Source organism: Xyrauchen texanus, chromosome 29 (assembly GCF_025860055.1).
Source record: "Xyrauchen texanus isolate HMW12.3.18 chromosome 29, RBS_HiC_50CHRs, whole genome shotgun sequence".
NCBI lineage: Eukaryota > Metazoa > Chordata > Actinopteri > Cypriniformes > Catostomidae > Xyrauchen > Xyrauchen texanus.
Window position 1 is genome coordinate 22,524,598 of NC_068304.1, and position 24,892 is coordinate 22,549,489.

General features: G+C 39.4%; 1 protein-coding gene across 1 annotated transcript in view; it reads left to right on the top strand.

Moving 5' to 3' along the window:
• The window catches only part of LOC127623023 (capping protein, Arp2/3 and myosin-I linker protein 2-like), a 93,999-nt gene that overhangs the window by 58,546 nt on the left and 10,561 nt on the right, over positions 1 to 24,892 (top strand). Inside the window, 6 exon segments of the mRNA XM_052097238.1 lie at positions 12,395 to 12,498; positions 15,472 to 16,252; positions 18,340 to 18,444; positions 18,827 to 18,863; positions 20,730 to 20,798; positions 21,064 to 21,414. Of these exon segments, the coding sequence (XP_051953198.1) occupies positions 12,395 to 12,498; positions 15,472 to 16,252; positions 18,340 to 18,444; positions 18,827 to 18,863; positions 20,730 to 20,798; positions 21,064 to 21,414 (1,447 nt within the window).

Below are 24,892 nucleotides of genomic sequence, written 5' to 3' on the forward strand. Positions count from 1 at the left end.
AACGAAACAAATTGCTTTCAGCTGTGTTTGATATAATGGCAAATTATTTTCTAGTACCAAATTAGCAATTTAGCATGATTACTCAAGGATAAGGCATTGGAAAAAAATGACTTTTTTCAAATAGTGATTGTGCTGTCTTTTACATCATGAATGTACTGACTATATTTTGTGATCAGTTGAATGCTACTTTGGTGAATTAAAGTACAAATTTCCTTTCAAAACAGCTAAATCTGTACATTATTCCAAACTTTTGGCCATCAGTGTGTGTGTGTGTGTGTGTGTGTGTGTGTGTGTATATATATATATATATATACACATAAACACATTATACTGATATATACAGTTTTCACTCAGATTCACTCAAAAGAATTGACTCCTAAGAGCCAATCGTTTGTGGATCGGACTACAATATTCACACTTCACTGTTTGCAAATTCAAAAGATCCAACTTATAAGAGTCATTCATTCAGAAATTGGACTACACTGGTAATGCTGTAGTTCTCAATAACCAATTTTAATTAACCTAGCATGGTACACATCATGGTAGTTAGTAATGTGTGGTTTGTAAATCATAGGATTTTCTGTTTTTGGAGGCATCATTTGATAACCATTTATGTGACTAAATTGTTTTGTGATGTCATTGTCCATGTGAAAGAATTTAAGCTGTTTTTTGTGTTGTCATAATAACCAGCACGAGTGAAAATGTGGTTGTCATGGCTACCTGTTGGCTATGACATGGCTATGACAGTTATAGAAGTTGGTATCCTCACACAATCAGACTCAAAGAGAGAGGCTATCATATACAGATACAATCAATGATAATATCTTTATACCGGATGCATTGTATCCATGGTTGTGGGGGGGGAGAGACAGTGGAAGAGGGAGGGTGCATTACTTACAGAGGTTTCGTGATTACCTGTGTTATTCATGTAACGTTGTAGTGATGTTATTCCTGTTAATGGTTAAAAGTGTGTGTGCAGCATATACTAATCTGTAATTTGGGGACAAACATGCTAAATATTTAATAAATTAAGCTAAATATGACAAAAGCTCCCATCAGTGACGATTGAAATTTGTTTTTATATCATTCATAAATATAGTAATTAGTGTTTTTTTATTTTAATTCTAAAAATGACTAAGAGTTAGGGTGTGTTAGGGGAGTCTATAGTAGTATAATAAGGATAATTAGCAGTAGAAGTCTAGTGTATGTCCCCATTTAGAAAGCCAAATAAGCGTGTGTGTGTGTGTGTGTATATTTCTGAGGTCATTGTGCAGGGAAGGGCAGAGACTCTGCACAGTTTGGCGCCACGGTTATCACAGAGATGGGCACAGAGGGGTGAAAAAACTACATTTGTTTTCTCAGATCACCTGAACGTGTGTGTGTGTACAGTACAGTATCTGTGCGATCTGTTGGCAAGGGTGTGTGTACATATTGTGTGGTGGTGATACTCCTTGGCTAGTAAAAATCCAATGACAGGTGGTGCCTCAGTGAGAAGCTTGTGTGCCTATAGAAGAGATGATGCCAGAATGGTCTAAAGTGTGTGTGTGTGTGTGTGTGTGTGTCTCTGTGTCTCTTTTTTTTTTTATACGTTAACATTTTCTCGATTCAACTGCCTTTATGATGACGGTATAAGCATTTATTTATTGCCTTCCTGTCGCCAATATCACACCCCCATCACACATACAGTGGGATTCAAAAGTCCACATTGAAAATCTGTGATTAAAAATGTAATTTTAACATGGAAACAAACAGAAAGTGCAACATGATCACACGTGAAGTCGGCATGATGTTTCCGATAGTTTCGGAACCCTAGGATCGGCGACTGTATACCAACACGCAGACATACAGCATTCTTATCAGACATGTTTGCAGAGGTTTCAATGTGTTTACTTTTCCAACTGGCGCGATATGCAGCGCATGAGACTAGGGTTCAAAGCCAGACAGTAACCACGTCTGAGTAATCAATGACGAGCATGATTCGGAGGTTTCACTTTTCCCTCTAACATTACCTTTTTACTCCACTAATGGTTAAGGTAAGGTTTGGGTTTGAGTTGGGGTATAGAATCTATAAATATATTATTTTCTCTTCATTGTATAACATTCTGTAAAGCTGAAAACAACTTGCTTCACCACTAGCTTTTGGCGACCTCTCCTGGACATAAATGGAGCTCACACGTGCCCATATGCCCTACAACACTTACTGATTTGGCCACTGGGGGCAGTGTTTCGTAATTCCGTTCAACGTATACCGAATTTGACGAAAGAAAAGTCAATCTACCCTTTCCGATTTGACTATGAGCGCAGGCTGGAAAGTTTTAGGATTTGCAGAAAAAATGAATCATTGAAATGTTTAATAAATATTCAATATTATGTTTCTAAAAATACATTCTTGCCTTCTTGTGGACTCATTTGACTTATCATTATTATCATTCGATAAGAAAAAAGAATGGTTGTTAATTTGTTGAATCTTCACATCGCAGCACATTTCAAAACGCACATAGATGCATTCTACATTTTCTAGTATACCTACATTCAAGGTATTTCGATGAGACAGATTTTCACGATAACGCAAGTTTTCTTGTTTCCAATGAAGCACACAAGATGCTCTTTGGAACATTCTCATATCATGCTGGGATAACAGGGATCATCAGGTTTTGCTGAAACTTGTGTGTATGCTGTCATAAAAGGAAAATATGGGGAAAACAATTACAAAGTCATTCTTAATTCATGTTTAATTTTTCAACTTTTACAATAAATATGCTGATATATAATTTGTAAAGAAAACATAACTGGATTCAATTAGATAAATGTAAATCTGTAGCATTTTCACAAGTGATCTCAGACTTTTGGACCCCACTGATTTCCCCACAGGATTTCCACCCCCTCCACACCCCTTTCTTCCCAGTTCATTCCAGAATTTGACTTCTTGTCACATGGCAGGGCCACACACAAATCAAGAAGCTTGTTTTCTCATATCAAGAGAAATGTTCAGTGTTCAAGCTGGAATTCTTCTGTAGGTGTTTCAGGAGAAGGGAACTCCATCATGTTGGATTTAAGGAATAGTTCACCTATAAATGAACATTTTGTTGTCATTTGCTCACCCTGACGTTGTTCTAAATGTGTATGACTTTCATCTGAGGAACACACAAGGAGCAGTTTTAAAGAATGTAGTGGCCGCTACAATTAATGGAGACCAAAAGCAGAGTTACCATATATGACTTGCAAGCTATATTCCAAGCCTTCTGAGGACATACAATAGCTTTATGTGAATTCATCATTCAGGCTTTCAAAAATGTTGAGTTCTGGCAAACTAGCTACAAACTTGCCACAAATTTGCTGCACATATGTCACTCATTATTTCCACATGCAAAGAAGCTTGTTATTCACCACAAATTTTTGCCATCAGTTACCGATACCATTGTAGTGGTGAACCTGTAGCAAACCTTTGGCAAAAGGGGCAATTTGCCGCAAATCTAATTTGCCTTTAAAAATGATAAGTGCAGAATTTGCCACGAACTCTCAGTTTTTGTAATGATGGTTTTATGATCTGGATCACCCAAATAATTGAAAAGACCTGATTCTTGTTAAGATTAAGACTTAGATGTGATATATGATGTCAGAAAAAGACCCGGGGCTTTTACGTTCTTTTAAAGCTAGTAAGCTTTAGTTCCCATTCATGGTAATTGCATGGAAAAGAGGGACCAGTACATTATTCAGAATGTCTCATTTTGTGTTCCATTTAAGAAAGGATGTCAGATGGGTTTGGAATGACATAAGGCTGATTAAATAATGACAGACTATTTGTATTTCTTTAAACAATCCCTTTAATCCCTCTGAAGTGCAGTACTTCATAGCATAGAGCTTATAGCTGTTCCACCATAGACATACAGACTGGGGCCTGTGGAATTTCAGCATCACTGTCTCAACCTGACACTTTTATATGAGGTGCCCCTAGGGACATTATTCAGAATTACCATGCACATACATGTACTTTTCCTCTCACATACACATATGAAACCAAATTCATTCACATACTATAGTAAAATGCTCACACACATACAAGTGAAATGCTTTTACAAAAACAACTGAAACGCTCTCATACATACAACTGAAAATATTACGCTCACACACACAACTGAAATGCTCACACACACACAACTGAAATGCTCTCACACACACAACTGAAATGCTCACACACACACACAACTGAAATGCTCACACACACACAACTGAAATGCTCTCACACACGCAAGTGAAATGCTCTCATACATACAACTAAAATGATTACACTCTCACACACAACTGAAAAGCATTTCAGTATGTTGTATGAAAGCATTTCAGTATGTTGTATGCAAGAATTTCAGTATGTTGTATGAAAGCATTTCAGTATGTTGTATGTAAGCATTTCAGTATGTTGTATGCAAGCATTTCAGTTGAAACGGAAGCACATTTCAGTTGAAACGGAAGGTGGTTAAAGTACCCACTCCACTCCAGTTGGTGGCAGTAGTGCACCTCAAGACGAATAACTAGAAGCTGTTGAAAGAAAGCATAGTAGAAAACCGCGCCTTCCACAACATAAGCGACTGTTGACCGTTAGTTCGCCCACCAATTGCGCTACACCAATGTCTTCCCAACAACAGCAAAGAACATTAGTCGATGCAGCGGAGACCATCAGAACACTGTCAAATGCCACAACAATCGGGCAGCAGCCGACCGTTGCAACTCCAAGTGTGGACACATCGATGGACAAGGTAAGTTAGCTAGAAACCAGCTTGCTTCAGCTTGTCATTTTTAAAACTAGGAAGACCACTAATCACAGCACCTAACTTAAGTTAGCTGTAGATAACGTGATGTATCCTCCAAACACCCATTTTCGTCATTAGGAAATAAAAATGACAAGCTGAAGCAAGCTGGTTTCTAGCTAACTTACCTTGTTCTCCTTTTGCCTGACATCCATGGGCTGAAACATTGCTGTGGTTGATAACGTGGTGGAGCATGTTCTCTCCTGACTGGACCTGCAGTTGACAATGCAACGCTGCTACGCTGGCGGGAAGGGAAGAGCGACGCTAGGTGATCGTCCATCGACGTGTCCACACTTGGAGTTGCAACGGTCGGCTGCTGCCCGATTGTTGTGGCACTTGACAGTGTTCTGATGGTCTCCGCTGAAGCCAATATGGTGTTCAGCAAGCCCGCTGCATCGACTAATGTTCTTTGCTGTTGTTGGGAAGACATTGGTGTAGCGCAATTGGCGGGCGAAATAACGGTCAACAGTCGCTTATGTTGTGGAAGGCGCGGTTTTCTACTATTAGGCGATGGGCCGGACCTCGAAATTATGAATTTAATACTTACCTCACAGCTGTGTAAGTCTTTTTTTGCTGAGGTCATGTAATAAAATCGTATAAGTACTACAGACATTGTTTCCAACTTTGTTGTTTGCACATTTGACGCAAAATGTCCTTACAAACTCTTACTTTTTTAAACCGGCAAATAAGCAGGAGTACTAATCATAACGTTAGAAAACCTCCCGTTTCCTTGACAACCAATGTAAATAATGAACACAGATGACCAGGAAGCTGCGTTCTTGAAATTACAATTTTGCTGTAAATCATTACAAATTTTAATTTAGTTCTGTAGTTCAGTAATACTGAGGTAAAAATGAGGTGTTTTATCCATTTAGCCTCAAATGTAAAAAGCCCTATAACCCCCCTTTCCCAGACAAGTTGGGCAAAGATTGTTCAATGTACAAATTTATGGGTGAACCTGCAAACCACAGAGAGTACAGTATAGCTGAAAAAGCCGTATTAGCATTTAACTTAAATTCCGAAGACGTCCAAGATGTGCCGGCTAATGTTGGATTTCACAGAGAATGCTACATGCTCTTCACCAACAAAGAACACATAAGAAGAGCACGTAAGAAGATAGAAAATGCAGCTAACAACAGTGAAGGTTTGTATCAAATGTATAATTTTTATATAAAACGTTTCATTTATATACGTTTAACCCCTTACTAGTCAGCCCCAATTTTGGCAAGTGATGCATTCATGACATCCCCAAAATAAAAAGGTTGCTGCTCAGAAGTCATTCTGAATATACACATAACCAACATATATTTAGAAAGCCAACCCTTGAGAGTTTACATTTCAAGACTCCAAATTAACCAGACTGTTATTAATATTGAGATATATAAGCTCAAACATAGAAACAAAAAAAAAAAATATTAAGAATATATTTATAAAATGTATAAAAATATTATGTGAATTTAGGATTGCAACTTATAACCACAACTAAAACATGGGGATTTTTTTAAAGACAATCATCCCAGCACATCCTATTCAATATTCTATAATAAAATCAACTAATCGAATATTCGAAAATCGTGACTCATCCCTAATTAATATAGTATTTCAGTGCAAGTGGATGACATGACAAGTAGCAAAAGGCAGTGCAATATGTGTGTAAGTGGGGTCAAATGTTCATAGCAAATTTAAAAATACAAAAAATAAACCAATGTAGCAGCATCATAGTGTAAACTACCAGTGTATTTGTGCAAGAGTCAATCAGCTGCCCTTAGGTTATTGGAGGGTGGGGGTGGAAGGAAGAGGCTCTCAATGATTCCCCTATAGAAAGTTAAGGGGATGGATTTGTGGGAGATGAGCCTTCCTCAACTGTGGGAGGAAGTGCAGAGGTTTTTGGACTTTCTTGGCCAGGTTCTGTTGGTGGTGTCGATAGATCAAGATGGGTCATCTGTGATGTGGATACTAAGCAACTCCGTGATCTTGACCTGCTCCATTCATGGTGCTGTTGATGTGATGATTGTCAACGATCACCTCTGTAGTCATTTGGGTGTGGAGAGATATGATGTTGTCCTGTCCGTGTCTGTGTGTTTGATAAACAACTGAATTATATTCAGATAAATAAACACAGAAAGCACACATTACTAGATAATTTTAAATCACATAAGCTACCATGCACAGAATTGTGTCATTGTATAAACTGTGACGATCAACCATAAATGGCTTATATAACTCCATGACTACCACTATAAAGTTGATTTGAAATAATTTCTTTGTTTTGCTTTGCACTCTTTTTAGCTGATAATTAGTCTAGCTTACTTGTAGCCTAGGTAGCTTGCTATAAACCAATCCAACCTTGACATACCGGTCAAATTATTTCTTACTGTCTTCCCGTTTAAATATTTACCCGTAATTATCCCATATTTTGTGGATGTGGATGTGGAGGTGAGTGTGAGTGTATGTCTGTCTATGTGTGGCCCTGCGATGGACTGGCGACCTGTCCAGGGTGTCCCCCGCCTTTCGCCCAATGTTAGCTGGGATAGGCTCCAGCCCCCCGCGACCCTGTACACAGGATAAGCGGTTGACGATGGATGGATGGATGGATATCCCGTATTTGAATACTCTTTGCTTAGTTCATTGTGTATGTACCGAATGATTTGGATTAGCCTAAGCAACATACCGTTAGACCTAGCTTTACTGCTCCATTACCAACATTCTTTCGTGTTCTCATCAACGACAACGCATATATTCACGACGAAGTATAGCTTGCAGTCTTAAATACAACTTATATGAAAAGCATTAAGATATAGGGGTGTATAATCATTGTAAAACAAATCTTACCTTGACGTTGTCTTACCTAGCGAAATTAAATCTATTTTTATACTTTAATGTGCAACAATTGGCGTTGGAAACAATCGGTAATCTTTTTGTGAATTATTCATACAGACAAATAAAAAAAATGAGCCAGACAGCTGCTGGGTAACTATCAAATCAAAAACTAAACGAGATAGACGGACTCGGCCCACCGCCTATATGCTTTCTTTCAACAGCTTCTAGTTATTCGTCTTGAGGTGCACTACTGCCACCAACTGGAGTGGGTACTTTAACCACCTTCCGTTTCAACTGAAATGCTTGCATACAACATACTGAAATGCTTGCATACAACATACTGAAATGCTTTCATACAACATACTGAAATGCTTTTCAGTTGTGTGTGTGAGAGTGTAATCATTTTAGTTGTATGTATGAGAGCATTTCACTTGTGTGTGTGAGAGCGCGTTTCAGTTGTGTGTGTGAGTGCGTTTCAGTTGCGTGTGTGAGAGCATTTCAGTTGCGTGTGTGTGAGCATTTCAGTTGTGTGTGTGTGTGAGCATTTCAGTTGTGTGTGTGTGTGAGCATTTCAGTTGTGTGTGTATGTGAGCATTTCAGTTGTGTGTGTGTGTGAGCATTTCAGTTGTGTGTGTGAGAGCATTTCAGTTGTGTGTGTGAGAGCATTTCAGTTGTGTGTGTGTGAGCATTTCAGTTGTGTGTGTGTGAGCATTTCAGTTGTGTGTGTGAGCGTAATATTTTCAGTTGTATGTATGAGAGCGTTTCAGTTGTGTTTGTAAAAGCATTTCACTTGTATGTGTGTGAGCATTTCACAATAGTATGTGAATGAATTTGGTTTCATATGTGTATGTGAGAGGAAAAGTACATGTATGTGCATGGTAATTCTGAATAATGTCCCTAGGGGCACCTCATACTTTTAGACAGGCCTGTTCCAGCTCATATCATAATGCTGATCTCAGTTCACAGAGTTTATCTTTAAGGTAAAGTCACTGTTGGTGTGAGAAAGAACATGGTGTCTGTCCTTATCTCTCCCGCTTTCTGCCCATATTTAAAGGGGCGCCATTAATGCAAATCCACCATGTTTTACACATCATGGTCATGAGTAATGACATTTAAGTCTGATATCTTTGATCAGTGTGTCAGCTTTCTACTTTAACGCTGATCCAGGAAGATCCCAGATGTTTATTACTTTCTTTGTTCTGCAGAAAGAAGATTTTTAGAAGAGTATCTCAGCTCTGTAGGTCCATACAACGCAATTAAATGGAGACTAAATCTTTGAAGCTCCAAAAACCCTTAAAGGCAGCATAAAAGTAATCCATAATACCAATGGATTCATTTGTGTTTTCCTAAGAGCTCTAATATATTTTGGGTGAGGACAGACCAAAATGTAACTCCTTTTACATTGTACATCTTGCCACTGCAGTTTAAACAATGGAGTCCTATGGAGTAATATTACTTTTCTGCTGCCTTTATGGAGCTTCAAAATTTTGGTCACTAATCACTTGCATTATGGACCAACAGAGCTGAAATATTCTTCTAAAGATCTTTGTGTTCTGCCGAATAAATAAAGTCACACAAATCTTAGATGGCATGAGAGTGAGTAAATAATTAGAGAATGTTTGTTAAAGTGATAGTTTACCAAAAATGAAAATTCTGTCATCATTTACTCACCCTCATGTTGTTCCAAACCTGTTTTGCATTCTTCCATGGAACACAAAAGGAGATGTTAGACAGAATGTTAGCCTCAGTCACCATTATCTTTCATTGCACAGAAAACAAGATGCAATGAAAGTGAATGGGGACTAAGACTGTCTCCTTATCTGTTTCATGGAAGAAAGAAGTCCAGGTTTGGTGAGTAAATTATGATATAATCTTCATTTATGGGTGAACTTTCCCTTTAACTTATCAGGTATTATCAGGCAATATCTGTTTGTTGCACAGTGGAGTTTTGAATGCAAATTACAACCAATGGAATGATTTAAGTGTAAAAGCCTGTTTATGAAATAATTCACCATTAGTAATGTAATATTTATTTTGTACCTTTATGTGGAACTATATAAACCCTTGATATCATATTTAGGCATTTAACAAACCCATCAGGCCAAAATAACACACAGGCTTTGTTTTCTGTTAGTAGTATGTAATTATGCATGAGCTGTATGGGTTCGCTGTTCATGCAGCTTGTTTTGTAGGAGAATATGATTGTGTGTTATTAAGATGTGTAGGAAACACCTCACCCTTCTGCCTCCACACACTACGTGCCTTCTCCTCCTCCTCTTTTTGAAGATGGAGTGAGGAGTGCATTGATTTCTCATTGGTTGAGAGGCGCTTAATGATTTATAATCCGTTTGTCATGCGGCGTGCAGTCCCTCATTTGCATATGGTAGCTACAGCTCTGCAGTGGTCTCTCTCCCTCTCCATCTTTCTCTCTTTCTCCTCCTGCAGTACCCGAACTGCCCGAAGGCCTCGCAGTCTGTGCAGCAGCAGAAAACAGGCAAAACACACAGGCTGGGCACCCTGTGTTTTTGTGTTGAATCGTATGCTACTGATCTGGCACAGCTTTATAATAAACATGAAACCTAAATTGACACCATTTACTTCCTTAATACCTGTTCCTGGTCCAATTGTGAATGATTCATCTGTGCATGTTATTCCAAAGATAATGTTTGTTTTTACAATCTTTCATCAAAAGGTAATAAAATACTCCACCTTTTAAACGACTTTACTGTTTGGCTGACATTATTGATACCTCTTATTTCTCAATTCATCTCCTCCTGCCTCCTGTCTTATAAAGACTTTTATATCAATGTATCAATATCCAATAAATTCCTTTCCAAAAAAGCCTCCAAAGACACACACAAGAAATGATGCAGAACTCTTTTCTCTATTTCTAGTTTCCTGGTTTTTCTGTATCTCTAGAAATCTAGTTCTTTCTGCACCACTAGTGATACCAAAAAACAAAACAAATTGTTCGTTCAAACAGGTATCAAAATGCAATCCCATGCTCCACCTCTATAACAACTTTCCTTTTTGGTTGACATGACAAATCCCTCTTATTTTTCAGTCCATCCCATTCCAACCACCAGACACACAAAGATTACTTTTCATGACACAATCAATTTCTGATGGATAAAGTTCCGCCCTGGATTTTTTCTTTCTCTAAATGTCCAGTTTCACTTGGAAATACATCACATTAAAGAAGTAAAATGAGTTGAGAATGCCATTTGATGTTAACTTTAAGGTCTAGCACTATTTGCAAGTTTGTGCAGAACACAAACAAAGGTTTTTAGAAGAATATTTCAGCTTTGTAGACCCATACAATGCAACTGAATGGTGACCAAAACTTTTAACTTTTACTTTATTACTTTACATTTTGGTCTGTTCTCACCCAAAACCAGTTGGGTCACTTTAGAAGACATGGATTTAACTAATGGTGTCTTATGGATTACTTTTATGTGGCATTTATGTGCTTTATGGAGCTTTACATTTTTGGTCACCATTCACTTGTATTGTATGGTCCTATTCTTCTAAAATGTCTTTGTGTTCTGCAGAAGAAAGAAAGGCATATACATCTGGAATGGCATGAGGGCGAGTAAATGATGAGAGAATATATATATATTTTTTGGGGTACTGTTTCATTTCAGACCTGAATCCTCACTAAAGTACTAAAAGTACAAACCTATGTTTTTTAACCCTCTACAGAGATGTTCCGCAGTGTTATTTATGTAATTAATTTAGATAATGATTGCCATCATGAAAATCATGTTGCTCACTTATCACAATGTGGTGTAATTTCATTAAAGCTCTGTTAAGAATGTTTTTATTTTTAGCTCAGGACTGGTTTATCTCACAACAAAAAGCCTCCATATCTGCTGTTAGTGTATTATTACTGTGGCTACATGACAGATATACCAATCACCACTGATGAGCAATCACACTCTCATTGTCCATGTTTAAGTGATGAGGCTGTATCTGATGGCCGTAATTATATTAGACTGTGTGTGTGTGTGTGTGTGTGTGTAGTGAAAGTTGTAGGAATTCAAACAAGTGCAGCTGTATGGTATCATAGGTATTAGCCAAACTAAGAAAAGTCATACGAATCCTGCCGATTTCGCCATTAGTGTGTTGGCTTAACAGCTCACCCCATGAATTCACACTATAGCGATAGCAAGATAGTATGCATAGTTTGTTGCATTAGAATCAGCATATTTCGGTCTTGTGGCACTTGAGCAAATAAACTAGACATCCTCGATATATTCCATATATTCCATATATTTGATTTCTGAATTATGTTTGTGAAATAATCAGTTCTTATTATTTTTGGTTGACAGAAATTCTGATCACAAAGACAATAGTAACCTTTTTTCTCTCACAATAATCTATTAGTATCAACTATTTCAGATCACACCCATAAACGACACATACAAATAAAAAAATAAAAATCTTATTTGTTTGCATTACATGTCGGTCATACAGACCCTTCTTGTCTAAGTGGGCAGTTCTTGGATTAATTCTGGCTGTTCGAGACTACCCTTAACCTTAACCTATTCCTAACCTTAACCTTAACCCAAACCAACCCCTAAAATCAAAGAGGGATGATTTTATAGTATTGTTGTTTTGGGATCAACTGGGACATATCATGCTTGTGTAAATCATGTTATAATGCAGACAAATTATCTTCCGTTAATTCCTTTAGGACAAAATATAGTTTCACATTTTCACATGTGTTTTTAATTGGTTAAATGACCTTGTATCTGTTTGTATATGTACAGGAGCAGGCTGCTGAGAGCGAGAATGAAGCCAATGAGAACATGGGGAGGGTTGATGAAGGTGTAGAAGAGTTCTTCACCAAAAAGATAATCCCCGATGACCCCCTGTGAGTACACAACACACACAAACACACTCCAATAGACAGTAAAGGCATGCAGAGCAATGCTAATGCACATTTTGTACTATGAGTAGTTTCAGGAGTGTTTATTTAATACAATTCTAAAGATATTACATTAATATTTATATGGATATAAAGGGGAAAGTGTATATTTTAGGTCCTGTAACCTGTTCCTCATCTATTACCTTTTTACATCAGTTGTTCATTTAGTTCTGTGGTGTGACAAATTATATTTTAAAAGTACAAATATTCCATGTAATCTCTTAATAAAATGTGTGTGTGCAATATCTTTTTTTGCTATTTGCTAAACTTTTAAATGAACAGAAATAGTAATAGAATATTACTACTGAAAAAATATGTTTAAATTATGTACACTCACATGAGATGAAGAACACTGCTGCTTTATTCTAAATATGATGTTGAGATCATATGACCAGTGGAATATGACTCACTTTATCTCAATAATCCCCTGGAGCTGGACACTTTCACTCATGGAATAAGTAATGGCTGACATCGAATATAATTTTTTTTTTTTACAATGGCATCGGTAAATGTGAACTTTTGTTTTTGTATGATGCGACATCTACGGCATTAAAGGGATCGTTCACCCAAAAATGTAAGTTCTCTCATTATTTACTCACCCAAATGATATCCCAGGTGTGTATGACTTTCTTTCTTCACCAGAACACATTTGAAAAAATACAGAAAAATATCTTATCTCAGTAGGTCCTGAAAGTCCAAGCGAATGGAGATTTAGCTTTTGAAGCTCCAAACATCAGACAGTCAGCATAAACATCACCCATACAACACCAGCTGTTAAATTAATGTCTTCTAAGGCGACATGATAGCTATTGGTGCGAAAAAGATAAATATTTAAGTACTTTTTTTAAAACTCTAAATCATCCTTCCGGTCGGCAGCAGTACGTGTGTCTGACGTAATCGCATTGGCATTTGAAACAAGAAAGAACTGAGGCACGTGCATTACAGACAGAAGTTCAGCGCTGTTTACAAGTGAGTTTGAGGAACGCTCTACAATAGCTTGGTTTAGATCTGTTTCTTTCCTCACAATGGTCCGTTTGTATGATTATCCTGGATGTCTCAACCGAGTGGAGAATGTGAGAATGCGCTTGTATTATAGCAACGTGAATGCGTCACAAAAGACAGCTTGGACTCCACCCTCTCATTAAGTGTTGGATTTTAATTATAAAATACTTAATGTATATTTTTTCACACCAAAAGCTATCGTGTCGCTTTAGAACAGTGTTTCCCAACCTTTTTTCTGCCACGGCACACTTTTTACGACTAAAACAATTCTACGGCACACCACTATCCCACATAGGCTAACCATCATCAATATTTTTCCTTTCAAGAACTTGTCCATGTTCTCTGTCTGTCTTAGAAGCGTTTACTTGTAATGTTTGAAATTCGGCTATGCGTAAAAAAAAAAAAAAAGAAAAGAAGTCACATAAGTAGGCTACGCTGTGTGAGGTTACATACAGGTGGCAAGAGCTCTAAATGTGTAATGAAAAAAAAATTGCTTCTTTTATAATTTTTTGATTTGTTCTTGAAATGCCACAACAAATTACAGGGATGCAAACTCATGTGGAGGGGTGAAAAAGTTAAGACAATCAATGGCCACCAAAAATTTTCTGTGGATATTTTTTTCAAAGAATAAGATAAAAGCACCAATTCCAGCTATTTTAGTGATTCAAGTATATTCCAGTTTACAATTATAGCTGCAAAATAAAGAGTATTTTGGTGAGGTTTGCTTCTGTTTCACAAATAGTTTCTATTTTATTAACTGATTAGTTCAGTGACCCCTTCTGGAAATGTCACTAGGTGGCAACAAATGAGCGTCTTATGTGCTGAGTGTGTCAGTTCATGACCGAAATCTACCAAGAGACTTTATAGTGTTTAAGCTTTAAAAGAACAAAGTAGATCTATAGTCTGAGCATAATTTTTCATCCAAAAAGATAACAACAATAGTCTAATAATAGTGAGTTTCAATACCTTCTCCTTTATTAAAACTTGCATGGCTACAAATCTACTGACTTCAGTAGAAGAATTATAAACACAAAGCAGATCTATGGTATCATTTTCCTACAGTAGACTATTTACACTGCTGAGCATGGCTTTTATCACAAAAGACAGACAAATAATAATACATTTTACATTTCAGTAATGTTCTTTTTCATTGTCAAGTTTGCCACGTAAAAAAGTGGGAGGTGTGAACAATAAACATTGAAAACATGTATTTGGAAGAGAGAAAAAAAACTTGCAGTTGCTTTGATAGCAGAAAGTAATAAAAGGACTCGTTTTTGTTTAGGTCTAAGCATTTTCTTGGTGAATTTCAGTTAGTTTAATAACTGGGGCCTCTGATATTCGTAAATGATAAGGTAACATTTAATTAAAAGAAATTATGAGACATTCAATGTATAAATATCACTTACTTTTGCACATTAATCGTTGCTCTTCACAATCACAAAAGTTACCGATTCTGCTTTCAAAATGGCACATTTCTCCGAAAGGTGAGCAGTTCGGATCCCTGAATTTTCTTTTTTTTATGCATTTATTTTATTTTGTGGAATTTGATTAGAAAGAAAGTCATACACACATGGTATGTCATGAGGGTGAGTAAATAATAAGAGAATTTTCATTTTTGGATGAACTATCCCTTTAAGTGTCAGCGAACATAAACACAAATTTTAATATGAGGTAAAAAAAAGCTGCCTGCATAATAATTATTACATTTATAACCGTTTTAGATTATATAGGAATATAGCATGTCACACCACAGGAAAAATAAAAGTTACAAAAATAAAGTGCTATATGTTTGTAGAACTAGAATTCTTGTGACCATAACATCTAATTTTGAAAAATCATGATCTTGATAACAAAGAAATTTCCTTGATGGTTGTCAAAAGATTTTTCCCATCATGCCTCTCCTCTCCTCGTGTTCAGAAAGCACCAGAGGGAGGAGCCCCTCATTAAAGCACAACCTTCAGAGCCCAAGTGTGTCACAACTGCCCCAACCACCACCTCCACTACAACCCCCATCCCCACCACAGCCCCCTCCAAAAACATCAAGAAGAAGTTTGGTGACTTCTTCGCCTTTAAGAAAGTCCGCGCAGGTCGAGGGGCCAAGGGCGAGGGTGGCCCAGAGGGCAAAGTCAAAAAGACTTCAATAGCAGATCTCATACGACCACTCAGGGAGGCAGCACGAGCAGAGAAAGAGAGGGAAAAGGAAAGGGAAAGAGAAAAAGACAGAGAACGAGAGAATGAAAAAGAGAAGGAGAGGGAGAAAGAGAAATTGGAAAAGGAAAATGTGGTCAAGGCAGTCACACCAACAGCCAGCACTACTATACTCACGATAACAGATTCCAAAACTGCACCTGTTAATGAAGACAATATGTCTCCCAAAGCTCCTTCACCTGTCCCCACACCTGCACTGACCCCACCTGCATCCACTCACACACCTCCTGCCACCTCCCCAGGCAAAACTGAAGAGGCCCCTGCACTGCCCCTTGCTGCACCTCACATTCCCACCAAAACCCCCAGCCCAGTCCCAGTTGTGTCACCCTCAGAGCGGGAGAAAAGCCGAACCCTTGAGAAAAGCAGCACCCCAGATGGAGAACGGAGGCCCAAACCCATCCGTCGCTCTCTTAGAGAGGGTAAATCCCAGTCCCTCATCCTGCTCTCCGATGTCTTGCCAGAGCAAGATGGCACAGCCACACATGCTAAGGTGAGACAGCACTGGTTCTGGGCTCAGATTGGTTTAGACTAAATGTTAAGTGAAGGAAAGTCACATGTAGGCCAGGCCAATTAATTGGCCTATTCTACTTTACTTGGCTGAGATTATAGGCTACACTGTAAAAACAGTCCTGTTGTTTTTACAAACAAAAATTTGGCAGCTGGGGTTGCCAGAATAATTCTGTAAAAAATACAGTTAAATGTAAACCACTTTACATAACAACCTGTACATTTTACAGATTAAAATGGTTGTAATTTACACGCAGGCACTGTAAAAAAAATTAACAAAATTCTGTTAAATTTACAGTAAAAATAAATAAACTTAAACTGTAAAAATCTGTTGTTTACTTCATGAGATATTTGTTAATCACTGTAGTGACTACAGAAGGACACTTGATGACATGAAGTTAGTCAGTAGTGCCTCTTCCTGTAGCAATGACCAATAAACATTCAGAGACAGTGCTCAAAATCACTCACACAAACACTAAACACCATCATGGTAACACATGTGAGATTTAAATAATGCAGTAAACATTAACTAAATTACATCAAATATAACACAGAACACCCCAGTGTACATAACTGATATTAAAAACAAGAAGAAACATTACTATTCCCACAAAATAAAATGATATGTAATGGGTCATGCAGGGAATTGTGGGAATGCCCGATTACTGTTTTTTAACAGTAATTTTAACAATAATTTGCTGTAAAAAAAAGTACATGTACTCTCTTGTTCTTTTTACCATTAATTATACAGGAACATTGTTGTTTTTACATTTAAATTATAAAAATTTTACATCATTGTATTGTAAAAACTACTGTATTTACTTTTAAAATATATTAAAACATTTTACTGTATATTTTACAGTTAATATTTGTTAATCAATTAACATTTTATTTCTGTAGCATTTTTACACTATTTTACTGTTAAAATTACTGACAGTTTTTACAGTGTAGAACTGTGGCTGATTAATAGAAGTGATCAGTTTCAAAATCAATAGACATCCTTGTCAATGGATAGTAACAATTTTCTGTTTTCAGAATTTTGAGGAAAAAAGTGCTCAATTAAATTTAGCAATCTAATGTGACCATCAGCTGCCCCGCTCTACATACCAGTATTGGCATCTACCTTTAAAAAGACCATATCGATTGACCAGTAATCAGATTTACTGATTATTGTTTATTTTTGATGGCTGTTTAGACCTTTAATTTGAGGTTGGCAAAAGAATGTTGTAGATAAAAGGACTGTGGCAATACCATATTGTGGAATTGGAGGATTACCGTGTACCATATACAGCATCTGGGCTAAAGGCACCCCTTAAGGAAATGTTGCTTTTTTCTGGTCACAAAATTTATCAAGGTAAAAAACAAATATATGTATGTTTATTGAGCAACATAATTTGTGTGAAAATAAATAATAACGGAAGGTTGTTCCATTATTTGGTGTAAAACATTGGGGTAAAAGCCCCTAGGGGGTTTAAAATGATATCATCTTGATAACAGGGCAAAAGTTATAGGGCACAATTTGTCAGCTAATTAAAATTATTTTGAGAGACCAAGATGCTTTTTTGAGTAACAAATTAAGATAATACTTAAAAATAACAACTTCAGAAAAAGGCACAACCCCCATCTTACCCCAAATGCTATCCTTTCACTTATTGGACAGTTATTGATATTTTTTTGATTTAATGACCTTAAAACCAGTATTTTGTCAAAAAAAAAGAAAAGAAAAGAAAGAAAGATACTATACTATAAACATTTAGCAGAAAATGTTCTTCTTTTAGCATATGCTGTTTCTACGGGCTAATGCTTAAGACGAGTCAGTATTAAATTGTTTGTCCAATGTCTGCTCTTCAATTATATATGTCAAAATATTATCTTAACCCAAAAGCTCTCTGGATGGGAGGATTACATTTTTTATAGAGGTGTATATTGCATTTCATATTTGGCTTAGATCAATTCCTAAAAAAGTGTTGTAAACGATACAAGCATAAAAATTGATAGGTAAGTTTTATGTGCTGATGTGTTTGAACAGTGATGTCTAAAGAAGCTCTTGTTGTTCTGGTAACTTTCTAGAAACATGCGTCAGAGAGCTCGTCCAGCTTTGAACAGCGTCTCCATGTAATGCTTCACCGCATGGGAGTCACCAAAACATCTCCAACTGACTCCAAAGAGAGTCAGGTCTGTGCTAGTATTTGCTAAATGAATGTGAAAATGTATCATCAAACTCTGTGAAAGAGCCCATTATTTTAAATGTTGTCAACAGGCTGGCTTTTCATTTTGAAACATTATTTACCCCTTTAAAATGAAGCTATCGAACATTTCAGCTCCCTGGAGACCCCTTAAACTTTATAATGTGTTTAAATAATTCACCCATATCGGATTTGTTGCTGCACAAGTGCAAGGTATTAAGCAAAAACACCTTTATCTGTTAATATTTGTCCACTCAGCTAAAACCACAGTTTCAAAATCAAGGCTTGCACTTGACATGTTTGTGAGTGAATTAGAGATTATACACTTATGAAGTAGGTATCTCAATTAAACCTGTGTTATCCTCTTACAGAGCAAGGATGAGGAGCTGAGAAAAGCCAACTCTGAGGGTAAGACACATCATCTTTGCTCTCTCCATTGCTTTAGAATAGACTGTAGATCTCTGGTTGGGATTCTGAATAATTTGCTGAATTGTTAGTGCTGTGTCTGCAGATTTTTGTATTGTTAGTGGTAATCTCTGAATTCCTGCTCTGTGGTATCAAGTGACTTGAGCTTTAGAGTCATGTGATGGTGTGGCATATGTGTGATATTAATGTTATCTTTCCTGGATTCTACCCTTATGTTTCTGAATTAACACAAAAAATCTGGATCCGGTAGATTAATCAGACATGTTTAATTATGTTATGATGCGTCATCATAGGGTGTCCATAGGTGTAGTTCATCACTAATTATGGACATGTTCAAGTAAAGATGCAGTCACACTAGTTTACCTACAGACCCTACAATGAATATGAGCAACAGGGTATGATGTCATGCTCCACAGCTTTAAATTAAAAAAAAAGTTACAATAAATATTACTTTTAAAGAAAAATTATATAATCTACCATCAAGTTTTGAATTATTTTTGTATTGAGCCAAGAGGTCAATGTGTGATGTTTAGATCATCTATTGGTGAAGACTCTTCGCTTTGGAAATTCACAGGGCAGAGTTCACCAAACTTGAAGTTTGGAACCCAGCGGAGTAAACTTCTTCTCATGTGCTTGTGTTTTTGCTCTTCAGCGTTCAAATGTAAATGAATGGAAGTTAATGGAACACAAAGTTAACTGCACCTTTAGTTTGACAACCAGAAAGTTTCTAAATATTTTTTTTAAAATCTTCATTTCCAACAGTATATCTATTGTTTTATCACATATAAAATGAATAAACTTCTTTTGGTGAAATGTTTTGCTTTTGATGGATGCTTGAGATAGCTTACATTAAAATAAATGTCTCTTGGTTTTCTTAATACAATGGAATTCATGTATTTTAAATGTGACTTAAAGCTTATGTAAGTTTTTCTGTCAAAATACTGTCTCCTATCCAAGCTTAATATGCAGAGACAACTATTAGTAAGCCATTCGTATGCTCGAAAACTACAAGCACTCTCTTTCTGTGGCAATTTGAAAATGGCTCTGTTTGTTTAGACCTGCCTTAGACCTGTCTCAACAATGTTACTCAACCAATGGCATGAGTTGGAGGTGGAACTATCTCTTTGTTTGACCAATGGCAGATGGGGGGGGGGGGGGTATACTCTGTTTTGAAAACAACATTTATTTTTGCAATTATGTTTGGTGGCGCTAGTGTCACACTTCATCATGAAGTGTATAAATGGGGTATTTGGGGGTTAGTGTGGGGTAATCAGAGGCAATTGTTTATATTACACACAGAGGTGAATAATGGCTAGATTTGTAAGGCAGGCCAGCTCTGAGCTTCTGCCTCTAATAGTTAAAGTATATGTGTAGTTTATTTGCTAGTCATTTTTGATAAAAGCTTCTGTTAAATGAATCAGAGTAAATGTAAAAAACATGTGCATGCTAGTGCTGAGATCCTTTAATGGCATCAGGGGTCAGATTTGCCAATTCTTGTCATATTTTTAGCACTGTGTTTGTTTATATAACTTAAAGCTGTTGGAACTGTTTTTCTTCTTCTCAGCTTGGCAAAAGGCTACATGTCTGCACATTCTCTAGTGATTAAAATATTGAGAATAAATTGCAGCATTGTGTTAATAATTACAATGCAATTTCACTGCTGTCTGCAGGTTCTGCCATAAAAGCCTTTTCCTTAATCTAGTTTCAGTGTATTTATTCTTACTGTATACATAAGCACAGCTCAGCAGGTATTTCATGTTGATGTGCAGCATTTTTTCCATGGCTCTGTTGATAAAGTTCCTCTCTGTTGGTGCTTTCTTATGCAGTACACTGTGCTTGTTTTTGTAGGGGCAATACTTGATAAACCTGAGCCACCACCCACATTTATGAAACCCCGCACAATGTCCACCTCATCAGGTAATAAATGAATCACCCATCCTTAACAATTCTCCTCTGACCAAAGCACAGCGTAAGTGTGATCTTTTTTGAATGTTAAAAATACTTCTCCTATCCCAGCCTGATATGCATAAAAACTACAAGTAAGCCATTTGTAGATTGTTTCCCACTAAAGCTGTAAACCCTTTGGCTCTGTAGCACTTAAAACGCATGGAAGAAATTCATACCGGTTTGGAACAACAGAAGGATAATTGAACTTTCCTCTTAAACCTCCTATTTTCTCTAGACACAAGGCGACCAACCCGAGTGACCCAGAGTGTTCTGGATTTCCACTGTACAGAAAAGCTGCTACACCCAGAGCGTCCTATAGGCCCATTGCCCCCTAAACCGGCCATCAAGCCCGTTCTTTTTCCTGCTAGTGAGGCAGCCCGGGCAGCCACACCCACTCCCAAGCTACCCAGCCCATCTCAGGATGATCAGGAAGAGGCACCAGAAACAATCTCGATCTCACAGCCTCAGCAGAAGGATCCCCCAACCCCATCTTCCCGGAAAGAGACCCCCCCAGCCCCCTCGCCACGGAGAAGTTTCAGCACAGACGCCAGGGGGCGTGCAGAGAGAGCACAATCTGTCACTGAAGGTTTGTCTGATTGTCAATCTAGTGGGGATGATAGAACATGTTGGTCTTGGAAAGCCAGTTTTCACTTAATATGCTGTCATAAACTTGTTTTAACCCTTGTGCATCAATTAAAAAAAGTTACACATAGGTTCATTATGAACAAAAATGGCCATGTCCAAAAACTGTCATAAAAATATTATAGATTTATATTTTTTTCCACTTTCACTGACATAATTTTTTTAACCAGCATCAGCTCTAATCATAATGACCAAACATTCATTCATTTTTAGAATTTTAACCCTTTAAACGCTGGTTTGTTTACATAATGCCACTGTTGATTTTTTAGGAAAAAATGAAAAATAGTAATTATTTTAAATTTAATAGATGCTAAGCAGAATTTGTTTTCTTTGATTATTAGAGCCTCGGATATGTCAATGATTAACAACAACATTCATTTTGATGCTTTCATATTTTTTATGCAGTATCAGATTTAAAAAAAAGCTACCACTTAGGTCCATAGTGGACAAAAATGGCCATGTCAAAAAAGTGTCATAAAAATATTATAGAATAATATTTTTTCTACTTTCACTGACTTATATTTTAACCAGAATCAGTTCTAATCATAGTTCTCTTACGAGAGGTTCTCTCGTATTGCGTAAGCTAGCTTACGCTACGGGAAAGATTCATCTTTTCTGAGATATTGAAGCCAAAAAATTATCCTTCATTTTGTATCCATTGTCAACGCAGTGCGGCAGCTGCAGACCTTGAGCGGGCTAGCTAGCGAGCTCATAGGTTGCTCTGCGGCAACTGCTGCAGCCTATAGACGAGCTTGGGCGAACTCGCATCCAATGAGAGGCGTCCGCGCGCTCACTGCATCAAAGCCCGCCAAAATGGGCGTGACTAGAGTGCATATAAGCGTAGTTCGTAGGCTGGAACCCTGATTTTCATCTCTTCAGCGAAGCTCTTTGCATCTCTGAACCAGAAGCCGCGTCGCCATTCGAGGGGCATCAAGCAAGCTTGGACAGCGCTCGAAGAAGCCGGCCGTCTTCGCCACCTTCAGCCGTCCTGCGAGCTACGCCATCCGGCGACATATCCTTTTTAAAGCAAGCTAGTTCTTAAGAACTTCACAAAAGAGTACGAGCGTCTTTTTAAAGATGCCTCGCTCCACTTGCGCCTCATGCCGCGCCCCTCTCAGCACCAGAGACCGCCACATCATCTGCGCTCTCTGCCTGGGACTGGGGCATGCAGAGCTCGCCCTCGCTGAAGGCGGATGCGATCTCTGCGAGGAGCTGCCGATGTCGACCCTGCGGGCTCGACTCGAAGCGCTCAGGACCGAAGCCGCCGCGCCGCCTTCTATTCAGCCGCGCAGAAAAAGCGCCGCTCTCAAAGGCTGCCGGAACCAGTGGTAGAAGCGATTGCCTCGCCGGAGCCCATCCCTCGAGCATCGCCTTCACCCTCCCCGCCCACCCGGGACGCGCAGTTGCCGCCGAGCGGCTGCTCTGCTGCCATCTCGGACGAAGAAGCGTGTTCCATCATGGCTTCGGACAACGAGGAGTGGTCAGGCTCACACGCCTCCTCCTCGGCCCAGGAATCCAGCAGGACCCGCGCCGGAGTCGAAGGGGAACTAACGGTCGACGGCCTCCTCACACAGGCCGTCGACCGCCTCGGGCTCGAGTGGTCACCGCCCCCTGAGCAGGCACCCAACAGACTCGACGGCTGCTTTCTTCAGAGCCGCCGCCGCGCAGCACCCGCTACCCGGGCCGCTCCCTTCCTGCCGGAACTCCACGCCGAGCCTTCCAAATCTTGGAACGCGCCTTTCTCGGCCAGGATCCGATCCCATCGGTGGACGGCGCCACCGAGAAGGGCTACACTTCCATCCCTCCGGTCGAGGATGCGGTAACAGCACACCTTTGCCCGCCCTCCACGAGATGGCGGTCTAAACCAGTGCTCCCGTCTAAGGCCTGCAGAACAACTTCCGCCTGTGTTGGCCGCGCCTATTCCGCCGCTGGCCAAGCTGCATCTGCTGTGCACTCTATGGCCGTTTTACAGATCCTCCAAGCGGACCTTCTACGGGAGTGGGATGAGGAAAGCAGGCATCCAGAGGCGGTTGCAGACATAAGAAGTGCGACGGACCTCGCCCTCCGCGCTACCAAAGCTGCAGCCCAAGCTATAGGGAAGTGCATGGCCGCGCTGACTGTGACCGAGAGACATCTGTGGCTAACGCTAGCCGACATGGGAGAAGCAGAGCGCTCTACGTTCCTCAACGCACCGCTCTCTCCATCCGGTCTCTTCGGCTCCGCGGTGAGTGGTATCATTGACCGGTTTTCAGAGGTCCAAAAAGCCACACAAGCCATGAATCTCTTTCTGCCTCGTCGCGCTAACTCCTCTGCAGGCCGCCCACATGAGCCTCCTGCACGAGCCTCTTCACAGCACCCAGCTCAGCAAAGCCAGAATTCTCAGCGTCGACAGGGCGGCCGCCCTCGATCGCGCTCAGACAGCCGCCGCAGACCGCCGCCCCACGGGCCTTGGCCTAGAATCGCGCTGAAACCTGAACAACCGAAGTCCTCCTAGCTTTGTTGACAAAACGGCGGATCAGTCCCGCCGCGGCTGGACCACCGTCAAAGCTTCGCCCCCTGTCAGTCCCCTTCTCTCAGGCTACTACAGTGGTAGATTCAGCAGCCAACAAGCCGGTGCCCCACGAGCCCGTGCGCGCGCCCCTCCTCTGCCCGCTCTGTCACACAGCCAGCAAACACCTCTCCGCATGTAAGTCCCGTGCCCGTGACTATGCTCGCACATCACTTATCAGATGTGACTCTTTCCCCATTTACCCCAATCGGGAAGTCACTCACAGAACAGCCTGTCTCTGCTGTCTGCGAGCAGTCATGCATAAACACACTAAGCGCGCTCACACATTCTGTTCAGCGCGCTGTGTGCGGCAATCAGGGCGATCTGGTCATTCACCCTCTAACATTACGCTTCAAAGCGTGGGAAGATATTCCAGGGATATCCGAATGGGTGTTAAGCACAATAAAACAGGGCTATTTGCTACAGTTCGATCGCCGTCCTCCTCGCTTCAGAGCGCGGCTCGAAACTACTGTGAACACGGAAGCAGCATGCATGCTTCGTTCAGAAATAGCAAACCTTCTGTGCAAAAGGGCCATAGAGAGAGTGCCGCCGCCTCTGAGCGAGTCGGGGTTTTACAGACGTTATTTTCTTGTCCCCAAGAAAGACGGCGGCCTCAGACCAATATTAGATCTCAGGGTTTTGAACAAAGCGCTTGCAAAAAGACCGTTCAAAATGCTTACAACCAGCAAACTCCTCGCGCATGTGCGCCAGGGGGACTGGTTTATTTTTCTCGATCTGAAAGATGCATACTTTCAGATTCAGATAAATCCCCGTCACAGGCCATTCTTGAGATTCGCCTTCGACGGCCAGATTTATCAATACACCGTCCTTCCTTTCGGCCTGTCCTTAGCACCCCGTACTTTCACGAAGTGCA